This window comes from Danio rerio, chromosome 4 (genome assembly GCF_052040795.2).
Source record: "Danio rerio strain M-AB ecotype USA chromosome 4, GRCz13ab, whole genome shotgun sequence".
NCBI classification, from domain to species: domain Eukaryota; kingdom Metazoa; phylum Chordata; class Actinopteri; order Cypriniformes; family Danionidae; genus Danio; species Danio rerio.
This window is the reverse complement of record NC_141024.2, coordinates 57,766,032-57,786,213: the sequence shown is the minus strand read 5'-3', so window position 1 is coordinate 57,786,213 and position 20,182 is coordinate 57,766,032. Positions and strand designations below refer to the sequence as shown.

The 20,182-nt window shown below is 35.5% G+C and overlaps 1 protein-coding gene across 16 annotated transcripts in view; it reads right to left on the bottom strand.

Annotated features, from left to right (window-relative positions):
* Positions 1–20,182, bottom strand: part of si:dkey-72l17.5 — a 52,391-nt gene that overhangs the window by 20,172 nt on the left and 12,037 nt on the right. For 4 of the 16 annotated variants that reach the window (XR_015481709.1, XM_087245742.2, XM_087245743.1 and 1 more), the window contains exons 5-8: positions 19,926–20,099; positions 18,876–19,049; positions 18,602–18,775; positions 11,846–12,019 (exon numbers count right to left, since the gene is read on the bottom strand). Coding sequence is in view for 3 of the 16 variants with exons in the window: in XM_087245742.2 (XP_087101868.1) it covers positions 11,846–12,019; positions 18,602–18,775; positions 18,876–19,049; positions 19,926–20,099 (696 nt within the window). In the remaining 13 variants the exon portion in view is untranslated. Of the gene's footprint in view, positions 1–661; positions 2,109–3,469; positions 3,558–3,951; positions 4,128–5,386; positions 5,535–5,614; positions 5,706–5,834; positions 5,882–6,010; positions 6,142–6,358; positions 6,658–7,123; positions 7,174–7,835; positions 7,927–8,332; positions 12,020–18,601; positions 18,776–18,875; positions 19,050–19,925; positions 20,100–20,182 lie in introns of those variants that run through there. The other 12 variants (XR_015942001.1, XR_015942004.1, XR_015942007.1 and 9 more) reach the window with 12 other exon arrangements.

Sequence of the window (20,182 nt, the reverse complement as noted above, 5' to 3'; positions counted from 1 at the left end):
GAATGCATGTATAAGCGCTGACTGACAGACGCTCTTCGTACAATAAACTGATCCCAGATCAGCGTCTGTACACGCCATTTACAGAGGAGCGGGTGTATGTTTAAACAGACAAATACACTGAATAATATGAAACACCTCCGTCCTGCATGTTTTATTTTAAACAGCTTATTTTCTCTTAAATGAGCACAAACAGTTTCTAAAGTAATGGAATGCTTTCATTATAGATCTGTGCATTCTTACAGAGACACCTCTGTTATCAAACTAAACAAAACATGAGATTCATTTGTTGCGCACTTGTTTGATAACAGAAATGTCCCTTTAAATGGCGCGTACAGACGCTGAGCTGGGATCAGTTTATTGTATGGAGCGCGTCTGTCAGTCAGCGCTTATACCCAGACAGCACACATACGTTGGGCCGACGTCGTGCCGATTTTCAAAATTCCATCGGCGCGATGTCGCTCAGGGAGCGTTTGCTAATTGGCAAAATGTCGCCGCGACGTCGGCAAATGATCGGAAACGCTGTCCGGCCGATGTTAGGACGACGCAACCGGAAATACCGGCCGCTCCGCGGAGGCGCTGTTCTCAGGCGTTTTGCTCATACTTATGGACCACTAGCTGCAGCAGCTGCTTATTTATAATAAACACGACACACCACTCTCAATAACAGTTGAAGATTTATTAATATTTTCACAAACATACAGACAGATTAACATACTTTTATCACACATAACCATGTTTTACCACGTTTAAAACAAAACCAACAAGTTGTACTATAACCATGGCTGAACTACTGTGCAATAAAGATTTTAAATACAAAGTCCATTGCAGCATTTACATTAAGACCATAGGAATATTTACAAGTACTTCAAAACATGTACACTAAGGGAGACTATAGTTTACTATAGTAAAAACACAAATAACTTGTGTAAGCACATGTTATAATGCTTATAATTTCTTAAATAGTGTTAAAGAAAATGCATGTTTCCAAGACTATAATTTTAATACCAGTCATGATAATACCAGTCATGTGTTCAGTATCCAAAAGACTTTCTTCAAGGAGTTACAATAATAAAAGAGTACACAAACACAAAATAAATACCAAGCAAACAATATTTACAGTAGTAAATAAAATCATACAAATTAAAATAATTGTCTGATAAAATCTTATTAAAGACTGTAGTCAATTTATTTTTTACAATTTTTTTATAAATGGCATTCAACAATTTGCAATCTCCTCTGAACTAATAACACATCAATAATATAAAATAACAATACTTTCTCAGAGATAATCAGTTTTTTTAAGCAAACTCTAATGCACGACACAAAACAGTTTTTGTCATATATATATATATATATATATATATATATATATATATATATATATATATATATATATATATATATATATATATATATAATCCCTTAATTTCTGTTTATAGGATATATTTTTTACCACATTTCTAATCACAATAGTTTTAATAACTAATAACTAATTTCTAATAACTGAGTAAATAATATTTGACTAGATATTTTCAAGACACTTCTATACAGCTTAAAGTGACATTTAAAGGCTTAACTAGGTTAATTAGCTTAACTAGGCAGGTTAGGGTAAGTAGGCAAGTTATTGTATATCGATGGTTTGTTCTGTAGACAGTAGAAAAAAATTGCTTAAAGGGGCTAATAATAATTACCTTAAAATGTTTTTTAAAAAAATTCAAAACTGTTTTTTTTTTCTAGCCGAAATAAAAGAAATAAGACTTTCTCCAGAAGAAAACATAACATTTTCTTGCTCTGACATATATATATATATATATATATATATATATATATATATATATATATATATATATATATAAATAAAACTGGTTGTAAATTGTGTACAATGTTCCAAGAAAACAGACAAAATTAAAAGAAATAACCTGTCATTTAGTTTTGTTTTATCTTGTGGAATGTTGCTTACACATAAAAGGTGATATATAGGTGGAATAAAAAGTGTGTCGCCATCCTCTAAATTGTTCATGTATGTTGTCTTCATCTTTAGTCTTCACAAGTGAGGCTGGCCCAAACCGGGACTGCAGTAGCCAAATCTAATCCTTGTAGTGGGAACCCTTAAATAAAGCAAGAAACCAAAAGGAGAAAGATTAGCATTGCAGCAGTTCATATTACCACAAATATATACTATTTGTTTCATGACAGACATATAACTGGAGTATGTGTTATGCAAGTGCCTAGCTAAAGTGTGTAATTTAATTTAAACTTAAAGAGTGTGTCTGAGCACTAATTTTCAGAAAAGCCATTTGAAAGTTAAATTCCTTGTGAAATTATAATGAATGTTTTTTTTTTTTTTTTTGGTTTTTAGTATCATTGTGTTAGTATAAATGTGTATCTAAATATATGTCTAATCTTCAGATACCACATTACATGCAAATTAAACTAAGTTTTGTCAACTAAAATGTCACACTGTACACCACATTTAATATATCATGACTAGGGCCAGGAGGAATCTGCAGATGTTTTTTGCTATTTCTGCTGAAAATTTTGGTGGAAGTCTGCGGAATTATTTTGGGAGTATCATAACTAAAACCTTAATATATAAAATAAAAAAATAATATATTTTTAAGTTTTATTTAATGTTTAAAATGCAAATCCAATTAGATTCACGTTATTTGGTAAATAAAGCAAGTTTTTCATATAACATATCTAGTAAGACAGAAAATATTACTGTACAAACCTCATTGTACATAAATCAGATGAACATTTTCACATTAGTCAATAATATTACTGAAATTAATTTAAAAACTGAATAAATATAGATTTACACACGTTTACTCAAGTAAATAAACAGAATTAATGATGGGCTAAACATCTGGGGAGTTCTGCGAAAAATCCGGGTGGGTCTAATCATAGCTTTATTTCTGCTACAAAAAGGTTTTTCAGCAAACAACTTCTATTATATGTAGGCTATAGAGGAGGATATATAAAGAAATTATATATTCAACTCTCTAATTAAATGCACCTGATGCAGCTAATCAAGTCTTTTAGGCTTATTTGAAAACTTAAATGACGTGTTGGACCACAGTTGGACAACGCTCAGTGAGAATACTTTTTTGCACAAATTCTTTCTGTTCTAAAGAAACATGTCTGATTGTTAGCAATCATCAAAGAGCAAACTTTTTTTTTCCAAATAAATACTATGCTCTTAAAAATAAACTTTTCATACATCAAGAATATTAAAAATATGTTTATTTAAAATGTTTTATATTTAAAAAAAAACAGCTTGAGGAGAGAATCAGTACATTGGAATACTATTTTTTCATCATGTGACACTATTAATTATATACATTGTATTAAATTTACAGTATTACTGCTTGACTATATTAATTAAATAAAGCTGACACTATTAGAAGAGAATTTACCATACCAACCTAAAAGCTATGAAACAGTAGTGTATGTTTAAGATGTTACTTACTAGTCCTATTGTACTTTGGAGAGGTTGTCTGACAGGAGGATCCCTTCAACTCAGCAGAATTCTCAGCAGACCATCAGCGTACACCAATCTAGGAATAAAATAAGCAATTAGTTAAAAACCAAAAATATATATATTTTATATTTCCAGGTTTATAGGAAAGAAGAAAGCTAAAGCAGATTTAAAATGTAGGAAAAAAATAAAACCTGTTGACAATTTAATGGCACAACATACCCCAAACTAAGCACGCTCAAATGGTTAATTTACATAAATGACAACTGCTGCTCATTATACCAATATTAACTGTTAAGGATTCATTCATTCATTTTCTTTTGGGCGTAGTCCCTTTAATAATCTGGGGTCGTCACAGCGGAATGAAAGGCCAACTTATCCAGCATATGTTTTACGCAGCGGATGCCTTTCCAGCTGCAACCAATACACACTCATTCACACACACTTATACACTATGGTCAATTTTAGCATACCCAATTCACCTATGTCTTTGGACTTGGGAAAACAGGAGCACCCGGAGGAAACCCACGCCAACACGGGGAGAGCATGCAAACTTCACACAGAAACGCCAACTGACCCAGCCGAGGCTCGAAGCAGCGACCTTCTTGCTGTGAGGCAAACGTGCTACCCTCTGCGCCACCGTGCTGTCCTGTTAAGGAATCAGATTAATATAAATGAATTGACATGTTTATTTAGTGTCTGACACATTAAATATTGCATTTTTAAATATTGTTTCATTTTAAGATTTATTTCAGAATTAACTATAGAACCTGGATATATCGTCACATTTTCATGCACAGCAGCATTTCCAAGAACATAGAAAAACAGAATATAGGCCAAATGAAAAAAAAAAATTAATTAAAAAAACTCTGACTGTAACTGGCTAGGAATGGGCAGGTATAAGATTCTGAGGGTATAATCTTGGATAAAAATACCATAGGTTCACAGTATTGTGATTACTGCTCTGAAATGTGTTTTTTTTTTTATCTCTGTGTAAAAAACAGCTACTTTTTCCCCATTGAACACAATATGTTTTGTTTTAAGAAACATTTAAAATATTTTGTAACAGTAAACATGCCAGGCTAAATAATAATTTAATAAAATAGTACTATCTTCATTAGACTCAAAAACACTGATTTCTTGTGAAGGCATAATAAGCTATTTGTTTTTCAGATTTTTGCTTAATCGTGAGCTGACCAGTAGCTTTTGATGTGGAGGGTCTTTTGCTGCTGTAGATAAAGTTGGACTATTTTTTTAAGCCTTTGATAACGCGCTAAAAACCATATACAATGCATCCGGAAAGTATTGATAGCGCTTCACTTTTTCCACATTTTTAATGGTTCAGTCTTATTTCAAAATGGATTAAATTCATTAATTTCCTCAAAATTCTACACACAATCGCCATAATGGTTGTTGACCCGATTTTAGTTTATCATTTACAAGTCAATATTGCCTATATGGATTGTGATTTAAAAAAAAATAACATATAAAATTGCAGTGTTAAATGCAATGCCATCAAACATTTTAGATGCACCAGTGCAAAAAGCTAGTCTAGAGCACTTGGAATGCTGGTGTAGTTCTAGTTAAATTCAGTTCAGTTAAAGCTGTATATGCAGCCGGTCTCAAGTATAGGATTTAGTATTCAACTAATCTTAACAACTAAACATTTACGAGTCTGTATTTTCCAGCTCATGTACTACAATGTAACAGATACTGTATATTGCCACCTTGATACTTAAGCTTTCTTTAAAATATTTTGTGTTCAACCGATTAATTAATTCTTTCATTTAATTTTTTCAGTGCAATAGTATAGCTTACACTGGTGTATTTGTATGGACCCCCCAAAATAGCGGAGGCCACTTTCTGGCCACCCAAGTATAAACTTCTAGCCTAGCCACTGTGAACTACCTGTCTGTCCTGCTCCAGAACTCTTTGTCGGCTGCTTGTATGTCTGCATACAGCTGCACAAGTCTTTTAACACTGACAAATACAGCCTCTGCACATCCTCACAACCAGGAGAACAGAATGATCAGGAGGACCTGAAAAATATAACCAACTGAAATCAGTTGAAATGTATTTTGTCTTGTGATGATGGCACAAAAATATATCTTATTTTCACAAAGGATGTGCTGTTACCTATGAAACGGTCTATAATGAATGATCTTTTGATCCTGTTTCCTTGATGTCATTCACTCAGAGATGGTTTGGACATTTGATTGTATCTAAACTGTACTGAATTTAAGTTACAAAAACATTGATAGCAGGACCATTGATCTTGTAACTTATACAAATTGTTAATTATTGAACAAGTCTGCAACCAAACTAGTCAAGTTAATAATACTAATCTCAACCTAACTATGATTAGTTGTCTTGTTTCTGCTGCCCAGACGGTCTCTCCACCTGCTGATAAAAAAAGGAAAAAGTATGGTATTTTTACAACAATGAAACTGCAAACAACTTAACTATAAGGGGGTAAGCAGTGAGCATCTTTTATTATAAGCAATTTACTGAATACTTTGTCACTGGAATTACCTAAAAGCCAAACGTCCCAAGTTTGGCTCATAGCTGTCCACATATCTGCCCAGAAGCTTGTGGTAATACTGAAGACACTGATCAGCTGGTCCAACTGAGTTTGGAGTTGAACTGCAATCAGGCATCCAACACTGCAAAAAAAGAGAAACTCACTTTGGGTTAACAAATAATTGAATCCCATCCACACATTTCAAGTAATTGTGCAGTTAATTCTCTTATTGAATTTTCTGAGAGCGTATGAATATATTTTGTCTTCCCAAAATAGCATGTACTGAAACACAACATTATATAAATATAATTTAATAAGAGCGTGACGTGGTGGCACAATAGGTAGTGCTGTCGCCTTACAGCAAGGATGCTGACTCGAGGCTCGGCTGGATCAGCTGGCATTTCTGTGTGGAGTTTGCAAATTCTCCCTGCGTTTGCGTGGGTTTTCTCTGGGTGCTCCGGTTTTGCCTACAAGTCCAAAGACATGGTGTACAGGTGAATTGGGTAGACTAAATTGTCTGTAGTGTATAAGTGAGAATAAGCGTATATGGTTGTTTCCCAGTGATGGCTTGCAGCTGGAAGGGCATCCACTGCGTAAAACATATGCTGGATAAGTTGACAGTTCATTCCGCTGTGGTTACCCCAGATTAAAAAAGGGACTAAGCAGAAAAGAAAATGAATGAATGAATGAATGAATTTAATAAGAGTTAAACTGATTTGTTAACATGTCTGTCAGGAGCTGATCTACGTTTTAATTAATTTTTTGCTTAATTTTTTTTTAACAGGTAAATCAATACACTTTTTCTATGCTATTTGTGAGATTGTGTATGTTGTCAAACTGATGAAAATGTTTTCTCAATTTACTTTAACATTTTTGTGTTTGTTTGTTTTTATAACTTGCAGCCGTTGTTAAATTTAAAAGTATTTTAAACATGGATGGACATCTAAATGCATAAAGGGCACATATCTCAACAAATTATGAAATATTTCCAGATAAATCAATTTTGAATTAAAATGTATATTAATCTCCAGACTTGCATCTCCCTGATCTTTTTTAAAGAACGGCCATTCGTTTGCTCATCACTGTTTGACAAGTGTCTGGCAGTCAGTCAAAAATATACTTACATATAAAGATGTTCATCAGCAACACGGCACTTAGGTTAAACTTAGACCTCCTTTTCAGTTGATGTGGAAAACAAAAGCAAAGAAAGAAAAAACAAAACGACTGAATACAAGTTGCATATCATGCCTGTACAAATCAAAATGTATTCATTTAGGGCTTAAATTGACTTGTTTGAGGATGAGTTAGGGTGTAAGGGATGGGTGAACGGTGTAAATATACATGTAATTCATAGCTATGATGTAAAGCTGAATTTTCAGCATCATTACTCAAGTCTTCAGTGTCAGTTGATCTTTCAGAAATCTTTTTTTAAGATGTTGATTTAGTGCTTGAGGTTGAACTAATATAATGGTGATTATCAAATGGTGCTGATTTGCTGCTCAAGAAAAATTTCTGATTGCTATCAATGCTAAAAACAGATGTGATGACAAATAATTTAGTGTAAACTTTTTTCTAAGATTTAATAAATCAATTAATCATAAAAAAATTAAACAAAATGAAAATCACAAATATTACTTCATTAGCAGCAAATCTGCATATTTATTAAGTTCTGAAGAATCATGTGATGTGAAATTTAATACCACGTTTCAATATCAAAACTTTCTTAAAATAACTGCAATAAAGACAAGTAACAGATGCATAATATATAGACATGTAGCGTGTGCATAATGATGTGCAATGGAAATTCATATGAATTAATCCTCTGCTTAAAGTTACCTGTCTTTCCTGCATCTCTGTGATCAGCTCCCTGCAGAAATTTAGGAATCTTGTGTTATATTTTCTGTAGCAGGGGGTTATTCTCTCACTCCTGAAACCACAGAACACTTTTTTTACTTAACATTTGTTTAAGATACCATGAAATATCAAAACACGATTGAACTTTTGATTCACGGTCCTTTACAGTACAATGCGTATTTTACACTACATATGGAGTGCATTCAATAAAACATTGACAAAACCTCTCATCTACACATAAAGAATAAATAAAAGCCAAAACTTTAACAAACAAGTTTAACAATAGCTAACATTAAGTAAGTTAACGTAATATTACCCCGACGCTAACGTTACCAGTGCTAATATGCTAACGGACTTTTACGAAGACTTACCACGCTTATATAACATATTATTCAACTGAATATTCATCAATTGCCAATAATAAAAGTGTGAGGAACAGTTTTATGTAGTATTTGCTTTGTTTTAGGGACTAAACTTACCTGAAAATAGTCAAAACGGCAGCTTGAGAGAAGTCGTGTTGTGTCTTTCAGGTGTGGTGTCGTGTCGTGTTGTAGCTTCGTTTCCCATAGCAACATCCTCTCCGCTCCAGTGTTGGAATGAGACGCGCGCGCGCACATCAAAGTCATGCAGTATTACATTTATAAACATGACAACTCCATAGACAATTTAAATAATAACCTTGTATTTTATATCTTGAATTTAAAATGTATTTAGCAGTTTTATATACGCTATTATCTTTAAGACGAGCTTTATTGCCTACTAACTGTTACAAAACAAACACTTTATTTGTGCAACAGATTCACTGTCAAAATAACCAATAAATATAAATGCAAGTATATATAAAACAAAGATGTCACTCTGTAAAAAGGGGTTTATTTTAATTAAACAGCCGAAATGCAGAACATACTTGATTTTTACACTGGGAAAAATTTAATAGAAAAAGCCACGATGAAAAAAGCAAACAGCAAAAACCAGAAAAAACAACGTTTTCTTTATTAAAGCATAACAATAAAGCTTTTATATTTTAATGAATTGAAATCAAGTATTGTAGGCATTTTGGTCAGTTTTACTGCATTAATGTAGACTATATTCAAAGCTGGACCGACCGACGCAGTAGACATGATGCATGGCGCGTTTGTCTAATTAATTATGCACGCAAAAACTTACTTGTAAACAAATATGTTGCCGGATTCTTTCATGGGCATGAGAGATAAAGTGCTTATATAAGTGCTTCGTCGGCCCCTGGTCGTTAACCGATGCAGAGCCGACGTTTGTTGAGCTGGAACAATAGAACACACGACCGAACGATCATGCGTATGTTTGGCCGACCATATACCGATGTTAGAATTAGAGGGGCCGACGTGTTGACCTTCGGCCGACGTCGGCCCAACGTATGTGTGCTGTCTGGGTACATGCATTCACTGGTTCAAAGGTTGCAAAGTGAAAGGCGACAATCAGCGCACAGTAATGTAAAGAAAGTGGGATAGAATAGTAAAATATGGGAGAATTTCAGCAAAAACGGGAGGGTTTACGTGAGTGAAGTGAACAGGAAGTGTTTGTGGAGAAACAGTTTTGCGAGAGAACGCAAAACATCTTTGCGAGGGAACGCAAAATATCTTTGCTAGGGAACGCAAAACATCTTTGCGAGATAACGCAAAACATATTTGCGAGGGAACGCAAAACATCTTTGCGAGGGAACGCAAAACTTTGCGAGGGAACACAAAAACTTAGAAATATATATTTTCCTCCCACCCATTTTTTTCTTTCACCCATTTTTTTTTTTTCACCCAGACAATTTTTTTCTCCCCCACTACGTCCCTTCCGGGGTTCCGTAGGAATCCAGATGTTGATTTTAGAACAAGAGTCTGAACATTAATCCAAGTGTCTGATTCCAGAATCTGAATCCATCTTCAATCCCCAACCCTATTCCTGACCTGATATTGTAGGATTCTTCAGCAGAAATGGAGGAAGAAGTTTCTCTGCTCAGCATAAATGCTGAAACTGTACAGTGTGTCCCGCTTAATGTCACTGTAACTGAGCCAATACACTCCAACATTTACAGAGGAGATTCATTTCACACTCGATTTGCTCTTTATAGACATGACTGTAATACTCTACAAGCTGTATCTTCTGTCTGTCCTCTAGGCTTGGGCGGTATCCAAATTTTGATACCGTCAAACCGCCTCCATATTTTACCCCGGTATACGGTATTACCGGCGTAATAAAAAAAATTATGACGTAAGGCTCAGACAGCATCACCAAACTGTTGGCTTAAGCCTAAACCATTCAGAAACTGAATACATTCTTTGCGACCTTAGGCTCGCAGTCAGAGAGAGAGAGAGAGAGAGAGAGAGAGAGAGAGAGAGAGCGCAAAGCGACGCACAGCACCTCTCTCTCTCTCTCTCTCTCTCTTTTACACATGCACACACACACACACATCTCTCCCGCGATTTATTCAGAAATTTACTCCCACACCATAAGAAATCTGGCCGGCTCCCGCGGAACAGCAGCGGGAATGCAGAGCTGTAGTCGGGCAATAAAAATTATACCCGATAGGTCCCGAGTCCGACAGGTACATTTTGATTGGCAGCTTTATACAGCGCGAACCCGTTCACAGCCCGGCATTAAAATGTGCTCATGCACACAGCTCTATTGCATTTTTTTCAAGAATGAGTCCTTTATATGTTTTAACATCATTTATTCGTAACAAGCGTAGACTATAGGCCACTTGAAAGTTGGAACAAAGAAATAAAATAAGTCCTACAGCTGTAACATCGTAACATCTCAGCACTCTATAGGTCTAGGTACATGCACTTAGCCTTTAAATTAGCTTACACACCAATGAAAAGAAATCTTGCTTAACAAATCAAATTAAAATAAACTCTAAATGGTGACGGGTATTTTGGCAATAACGAAATTAAGATAAAGGCTGTGCAAGATGTTTCTCCACTTCTCTTCACAATCTGGCATTAAGGCGGCGGTGAAGCTGAATAATAAAAGAATAATGCCACCATTAGTCTGTATACTCTGTCTACATTATGATTATACGGTTTAATTAATATTTATTTATAATTTAAAAACCCTTTTTTCTCACCAAGATTAGGCTACGTGTGTTTGTGGAGGAACATTATTAAATCCACTGGCTTTAGCGCAGTCTCTCACTCATGGTGCGTCCAGCAGCTGAACACCCTTTCCTGCGGCTACAGGTCGAGATGCAGAGTTCTGATTCGGCTGAAGTTTTGGGTAGGATTGTTTTTTCATCTTCTACCAGTCAGGAACATGCATTTTATTTTCCATGACAGCAGTTTTACTTTAGTGAATGGCCTCTTCTTTTTACCTGTCAGCTTGCGGTTTAGGCCTCTACCGTAATACGCAGTGTATGAGCGACCGCGAAATACCTGGCTGGAATGCGTTCTTTCTGAGCTAGTGACTGGCTTGACCGCCGTCAAAATTAGCTTTTTTTACTACTTCATCATCATTTGTTTCACCTTTGCAGGTATGGATTTTAATGCAGGGATTTGGATTTTTTCGGGTCTCGCCGGGTTCGGGCAAAGATCTTTAGCTCTAATGCAGACCTCTCGTTCATATTAACCACGTCTCCCTTCTGTTCAGTCGAAACTCCCAAACTGCAGAACACTTTGAAGCGCGACTCGTCACGTCACCTCTCCCCCTCCCCTTCCCCCTCTCTTCCTCCCTCTCCCTCTTCCTCTCCCTCTCTCCTCCACACTGTCCCGTGATGACAACCACACATACGTTTTTGTAGGCATTAAATAAAGGATATTTAATATTTTATGACGGTATAACGGTATTGAAACTGACACCGTAGCTATTTTTAGATCCCGCTTTATACCATAATACCGTAATACCGCCCAAGCCTACTGTCCTCACCTCATAACCCTCACAGAAAACTGAAGCTGATCACAAAAGAGCTTTCTAGTGTCTTTTTAAAGCCATTCAGTGTAAAAGCACAAGGCCAGTGCTGCTCCACATACTTGAGTTTGTCCAGTGTGTAGTTTGGATCCTCCAGTTGTTCAGAGAGCAGCTTGACTCCTGAATCTCCTGGATGATTGTAGCTCAGATCCAGCTCTCTCAGGTGTGAGGGGTTTGAAATCAGAGCTGAAGACAGAAAACCACAGCCTTCCTTTGTCACCATACAGCCAGACAATCTACAAACACAGCAATAGTCCACATCACACAGTTGGACGATCACACATCTCTTTGTGTTGTGAAGATGCTGACTGCTGTTTCTGCTCATGTCAACATCAGTGATGAACACACACATCCTGATCAGCTCTCCTTATTGATCGAGCCCTCACATCAGCAAACACACTCACACAAATGATGTATCATATTAATACGATATCCTTCTGAATGAATGAGTTAGTGAATGAAATGTTACAGTGGTCTGAAATGTGTAATGAGGTGTGGCGCTGGGTAATGTCAGACAATATTTATTAAAAACAGAAATGGTAAAAGTACAAACATCCTTTACTCAAGTAGAGGTACAGACACTTATGTTTAAAATGACTCTGGTAAAAGTTGAAGTACTGACTACGCTTTTGTACTCAAGTAAAAGTAAAGACTTAACCTCAAAAAAGTACTTAAGTAAAAAGTGCCCATTACTACTACATGTTTTAGTTTCACCTTGTAGGTAAATAACCGGTGTCCCCCACAGTCCAAAACATGTGGTATAGGTGAATAGATAAACTAAATTGGCCCTAGTGTATTAGTGCATGTGTGAATGCAAGAGTGTATGGGTGTTTCCTATTACTGGGTTGTGGCTAGAAGGGCATCTGCTGCGTAAAACATTAGCTGGACTACTAGGTGGTTCATTAGGCTGTTGCGTAAGCTGAAGGATAGTGAGTGAGGATAGATAGATAACTAGACCTCACATCCTATTTTATGAAAGTAGCCAAGCAGCATCACACCCTGCAATATGGCTCCAACATTGCTGAAGAAGCTGACCAATGTATCATCGTCCTGACGCAAACTCACAGCGTTCATCATGTAGTTTTGCGGATGTTAGATCTAAAACGTCAGCTGCCAATCATGTTGATAGCTCTAAAAATAATTCTGTAGGTCTTTATATCTTTATAAATCATGTCTTACATTTTACATCAAATTCTGTCCAAAATATAATTAATTTGTTGAATTTTATATTTAAGTATTTTTTTGTTGATTATATAAGAAATATATTTTCTTTTGATTTTTTTTTTATTCTCTTAAAAATAATTGAAGACAACACTATAGGCATGCATGTTAAAATCCTGGTCAAATTTTTTTATAAAAAAAACAGTTAAAGAGTGTAAATTCTGTATTAGGGAAATATGAACTCTAAATAAAGAAAATTAATCTCAGTGCATATAGTTTTCATAAAAGTTTTGATTGTTTTAGAACTAAATGTAAAAATCTTTTACAAAATAGCACTTTGTTTGTTGTATTAGACCGAAAGACCTTAGAAATCAAGTGAAGTATAATCTGAAGTGGACAAAAGATTTCAACCTTAAGTATTTAAATTGTCTATTTGAACTGGAACGTCTCTCTCGTGTATCTGTGATCTGATTGAGCAAAATGGGCGTTATTACCATGTAAACAGGGCAGCATCAGTCATGTTTAATTCACTGTCTACCTCTGTCTCATTTGTGAAGTCATCCATGCCTTTCTCATAGTAATCTTCAAAAACTAGCCTACATATCGCGCGTGATAAAAAAAAAAAGTAGTGGAGTAAAGTACTGATACCAGAAACATCTACTTAAGTACAGTCACCAAGTATTTGTTCTTCGTTACTTCCCATCTCTGATTAATAATTGCCTTCAAAGATATCTTGATATCTGATAATCTCGTCTCATGAGACATGCCCACATGCCACTGGCGGCCTGCACACACACACACACACACACACACACACACACACACACACACACACACACACACACACACACACACACACACACACACACACACACTCACACACAATCTCTGAGGAGGAATAATTGGAGAAGAAAGAAACACTGGTGAACTCCTCTGAATGACCAAAACACCCAGGCGGAACAGAGCAACAGACAGATGCTGAGCTGCTTATCTTGGAGGATGGCCAGCACAAACTCAATGCAGCTTCACACTCTCGTCCAGCCCTACATCACAGCATCATCAAGACGCATTTATTAACTACTAAAACTGTGGACAAGCAAATATGATACAGCCTATAGATACTGTCTAGCCAGTGCTCAGACTAATATGTGTGTAATGTGTTGAGGCCGCAGCTCATGATTGGCCATCCGTTGTTTTAGATGAGCGAGTAATCAGGATTATTTCAGACACTTTATCATGAGACTTTTATTTGTTTTATAAGAGACTGAAACTGCACAAATATGAGAGCAGCTCAAACCTTCAGCAGGACACAAAACAGCTTGACTTTAGCGTTTAACTCTGCTGCTTTCACACCTCCAGATCCACTGTTCTGCTCTGAAACAGGATTAACACTGGTATAATGTTTATTTGTGTTCTTGCTGCGCTTCACTTTCACACAGAAATGTTGAATGTTGACACCCACAGACAGACATAACCTGTTAAAGTTTTCAAACTGTGAACAAAGACTACAACTATTAGTGAAATCTATATTAAAGGTCTTCAAATATGATTTAGATTTACAGTAATTGTTTTTCATGTTTAAATCTGATTTATTCTTGTTTAAAGCGTTTGTCATTCCTCTACTTCAGTGTCTCAGACTCATTCAGAAATGATTATTAAATGCTGGATTAATGCACAAGAGAGTTTGGCGAACACATTTTACACCATTTCAAATGTATATTATATGTGCGGCTGTATAAGTCACATACAGCACTCAGCATAATGGAGGACAGCCCATTCTGAAAATCAAGACTTTCCTCCATTTCTCAGTCAATATAGGCAGTGTATTCTGCTGCATTTAAACAGAACACATTTATTAAACAGATTTATTTATGACAATCATATTTTATTCACCAAACAGATTCAGAAATTGAAAGATAACACAATTAAATTCAAGCTTAATACTGCAAAAAAGAATATTGCAAAATCCAAAAGTTCCAGCTAACTTTTAAAAAAATTTTTTATTTCAGCTGAACTCTTTCATTGTTTTACTTCTCTTGATTTTTCCTCTTTTTTAATTTTGTATTTAATATTTTTCTATAACACATAGATTTGAGTGTGCTATTTTTAGACCGTTTCTTAAGTATTTTGTTAGATGAGCTCCAGATTTGGCTAATCTATTGTATATGCACAAATATAATACTGTAGAGCTTTCTATTAAAATATGAATGTAAAAGAGAGATTAGTGAGGGCTGTACTTATATATGCTGAGCACTGTATATTGTTCACCCAGAGTGTTTACATGGTCACACAGCAGTAACACAACAAGCATTGAGTTTGGGCTAGCTTCTGCAGATGGACATTGCTGTACACTGCCCTGATGGGTGAGTGGGGGAGTGTCTGTTGTCTGTCAGGTGTGAATTATTCATGAGCATTGTCACTCACACATACAGCTGAGATCACCCAAAACAAACTTAACAAAATGTAGATCATTGTAAAGTTTTCTCTGAATGAGAGAACAGGATAATTTCACATAATTGTGCAGTAAATATTCTAGTCTACAAGACTGCTTACTTTAAAGTCTTGTTCAGGCACATTCAGTCTGGTTTATGTAACCCAGATCATAAATCTAGGTCACTAATAATAATTTTAGAAAGTATTATTATTATTATTTATTTATATTATTTTATTATTAATACTTTAATAATAAGTGAATAAAAAGCAGAAAGATTGCTGTGTAATTAAAGGTATTAACAAATATTTTCGTACCTAAACTTGATTGGAGAAGTGAGCAGTTAGCTCCGCCCCCGCACATGCGAGGAAAAGCACAAGCAGATAGTGCCAAAAAACAAACGAGAGCTAGAGAGGTAGCAAGTTGACAAGCAACCGAGAGAACTAGAGATATAGTGCTAACAAACAACCGAGAACTAGAGAGTAGTGGTGGGCAAAGCGAGGCTTCGTGAAACACTGAAACTATCGAAGCAAATGTGTCGAAGCTTCGAAACGTTTCGAAACACCACTCTACGGTGACACCTAGTGGTCATTTTATCTGTATTTCACTGAAACAGCTTTAGCAAAGAACAGTTGAGCAAATTGATGTATCAAACCCGACTTTGTAGCCTTGAATCATCAGATGGTTTAGTTGAGTGGTTAAAGTACGTGACTATCATGCGGGAATAATGGGTTCGAATCCAGACTGTCACAAGTGTGTTGAATTGCTTTACTACCAGTTGGTAATGCTTTGTTATTGTATCGTTTTGTTTCAACATTGCTCTGACATACGAATAAACATTTGTAAATAAATTTGTATTTTGTTCATATAACAGGGTTGTTACTAGATCAGATACAGTTGTGGCCAGAAGTTAACAATAATTATTTATAATATAAATTAAATTTCCCATTGTATTTTATTAACGTCTATCCAAAACCTAAACCCATCACAGTACTGTAAAAATATGAATTATTGTTTTACAGTGTTACAAAAATGATGCTAAATTGATGGTGTATCCGCAGCTGTATCCTATCTAGGCTACACCATAAAACAGAAACATGATTAAAATACATAAAATCATGATTTTGGAGTATTTGTAATAGTCGAGATTCAAACCCAAAATAAATTTGAAATACAGTACCACAGTGCACACGCACGGTCCACTAGGCCATACAAGACTGAGACTTATTGAAGATCATGCCAGTGAAATGCAGATTCTCCGGGTCTTGAAACACCTCTGAAATGATCGATGCTTTGAATCGCTTTTGTCACGTGACCAAGTGTTTCGAAACACTTTAGTCACGTGACCTGGGTGTTTCGGATCATGCTTCGGTGCAGTGTTTCGAAACACTTGCGCTTCGGGATCTCGACACTGTGTCGAAACGTCAGTTTCACGTCAGCCATCCCTACTAGAGAGATATTAAGTTAACAAGCAGTGAGAACTAGAGAGCTAACGAGCACAAGAGAGCTGGAGAGTTAATGAGCACAAGAGAGCTGGAGAGTTAACGAGCACACGAGAGCTAACGAGCACATGAGAGCTGGAGAGCTAACGAGCAGTCGAGAGCTAGTGATCTAACAACCAGTTGAGAGATAGTACATCAATAGAAAACTGACAAAATAGACTTGATTCAACTTTATCCTTCACTAATTACTGTCTTTGGTGAGTACCAATGCCTTTATGAGAAATTTATTAATATTTTATTGTGAATATGTTGGGTTGTAAAGTGAAACAGTAGAAAAAAACCTTGTAAATGTTTTCAAAATTACTCTTAAAATTGCTTTTAAAAGAATCCTACATAATATTTCTAGTGTTTATAATTGTGTTTACATCTCTGTAAAATATTTTGTATTGAAAGTACTAATTTCTTAAAGAGACATGCACGCCATGCGGTGCTAGCCTTGCTAACACTGTGCATTAGCAGTGTGATTAGCTGTTATGTTTTATCAATGTACAATTGATTGTAACAGACAATTTATTTAATTTTAACTGGTTTATTTAGATACTTGACACTAATGTTTATTCTGGCTTTGTTGTTACAAGGCCGGGTTTTTTTTTGTGTGTGTTTTTTTGTCCTCCTCACTACTGCCGGTGTTGTTCTTGGTTGAGAACGATCATCCTGAGATCGTCCTGGCTGAATATTCATATTCTGGTCTGGACTGGCGAGCCATCCTACTGATACGTGCCTGAACTAAGTAAAAGAGAGTGAAATCTGCTGATCTGGTAGGACCAAACTAATTTGTTAAGAGAGTTGTTTTTTTTCTCTCCTCGTGTTTTCTACAAGGATATTTTTCATGGGAACAATTTAAATATTTTTTTCCTTGGACTGTTTTTTTTTCTTCGTCCAAATTTTTGAAAGGAGACATTTAACTGGACACTTTGACTTCAAACAAAGACTTTATATTGAAAGTTCATCTTTACTTTTACCAAAGACTCTGCTTTTGCAATCTTAAATTACAATTTAGGGACTGTTTGGAACTTTGAAACTGAACTTTGCATTTATTTTAATAGCAGTTTGTTGTTGAATTTATTATTCACATTCTCTATTGTATTATACTGTTTTATATTGGTTTTATATGTTTTCTTCTTTTAAAATCTCAAAAGTGCATTAAGCAAAACAATACAACATATTTTGCATTAATTTATTTGTTGTGAATTATATGATTCATTTATTAATCTTAAAATTAGATTACACTATTATCACTATAAGTATTGTTCTTTTGCTCCAGTGAGTCGAATCTTACCTTTAAATTCTGGTCTAAAAAGAATTCTAATAGTTAGCGTTGGTCTCCGTTATAAAAATACACTAGTTAACATATATAATAGGAGCCACACAAGGGTAGTGTTACATTTATGAATCTTATTTCAGTGACATTTTTTTCTTTAAAACCTACTAACCACACATAATATATATTTTAAAAAAGCACAAGCATGTACATCCATATTTCTCACATATTATTGTAGCTCAGTTTGTGCTGAATACTAATAAAACACATGTTGGCCAGTTCTGTGTAATAAGTAGCTGAAATCAGCACAGATGTCAGGGCATGTCAAAACATCTCAGGGGCCCCAAAATCACCTCAGACCCCTGAGGGTTAACTACAGGTATAGTATGAGCAGTGTGAAACACAATTACTGATAAACCAGAATTCCTGTTATCTAGTTATTGTAGAGTGGAGAATCATTTACCTCAGTGTCTCCAGTTTACAGTTTACAGTCTTCAGTCCATCAGAGAGCTTCTTCACTCCTGAATCCTGCAGGTCATTGTTACTCAGGTCCAGCTCTCTCAGCACACAGTTTGAGGATTGTAGAGCTGAAGACAAACTCTCACAGCACTGAACAGTGAGTTTACACATGACCAATCTGAGAAAGAAGAACACAGATTACATTAACAGCGGGATTTCAGTCTTTCGTTTGAGGTAAAATCAAAATCAATCAATCAATCAGTTGTTTGAATTCAGACCTCAGTGTGTCCAGTTTACAGTGTTGACTCTTCAGTCCATCAGAGAGAAGCTTCACTCCTGAATCCTGCAGGTCATTGTTACTCAGGTCCAGCTCTCTCAGCACACAGTTTGAGGATTGTAGAGCTGAAGACAAACTCTTACAGCACTGAACAGTGAGATTACAGAACAGTAGCCTGTGTAGAGGACAGTAAAAGACACTGCATTATTGTGTGTGAGTGTGCATGTAATTATTGATGTCCCCGTGAGGAGTGATTTCTCCTCATAGGGAAAAGGAAAAGACTCCTTTAACTATTCAGAGTTGCTTTGATGGTCACATTGAGGAAGATTAAACATTTGTATTTCATTATTACATAAACCTATATAAAGAGAAGATCTCTGGACCAAAATGAGTCGGCCAGACAGATTTATTTGCTATTTCTGAGCAGAATTTTGTAAAAAAAAAAAAAATGTAGATTTATGCAGAATGATTTAAAAGAGTAACAATCATAACAAATTATTGTATAAAATAAAAATTAAAAAATACCTTTTAACTGTTATTAATGTTTACAATGCAAATCCATTTAGATCCTCATATTTGTTAAACAAAGCAAGACTCTCATATAATATTAACAGAAAGAAAATATGACTTTACAAACTGTATTGCAAATGAATCACATCAACATCTTCATATTAGTCAATAATATTGCTGAAATTAATATAAAACTGACTGAATATAACTTTACAAACATTAACATCAGTAAATAAAGAGACTCAGTGAAGGGCTGAACATCTGCAGAAACACAGCTCATTTAGAGACGCCCCAACAACACCAAAGAACACCAATCAATGATCATTTCAGCAGAAATTACACTAAAGAGCGATATTATATCTGATATAAACAGGGTTTCTCATATTTGACTTCACACCTGAAATATGAAATATTCACAATAAATAAACAGAAATAAAATACATCACAGCATATGCTCATTACCTCATCATACTTTACTGCATTTCACAATGTAAAAGTCATTTGTGGCAGCATTTAATTAATGGAAATGTTTTTATTTTACCTCAGTGTCTCCAGTTTACAGTTTGGACTCCTCAGTCCATCAGAAAGAAGCTTCACTCCTGAATCCTGCAGATCATTGATACTCAGGTCCAGCTCTCTCAGCACACAGTTTGAGGATTGTAGAACGGAAGACAAACTCTCACAGCACTGAACAGTGAGATTACAGCTCTGTAGTCTGTGTAGAGGACAAAGAGCAACACAATCAGCAGTGAGAAATGAGCAGTGTTGAGTGTTCATGAGTTCAGTCTACAGTGATAA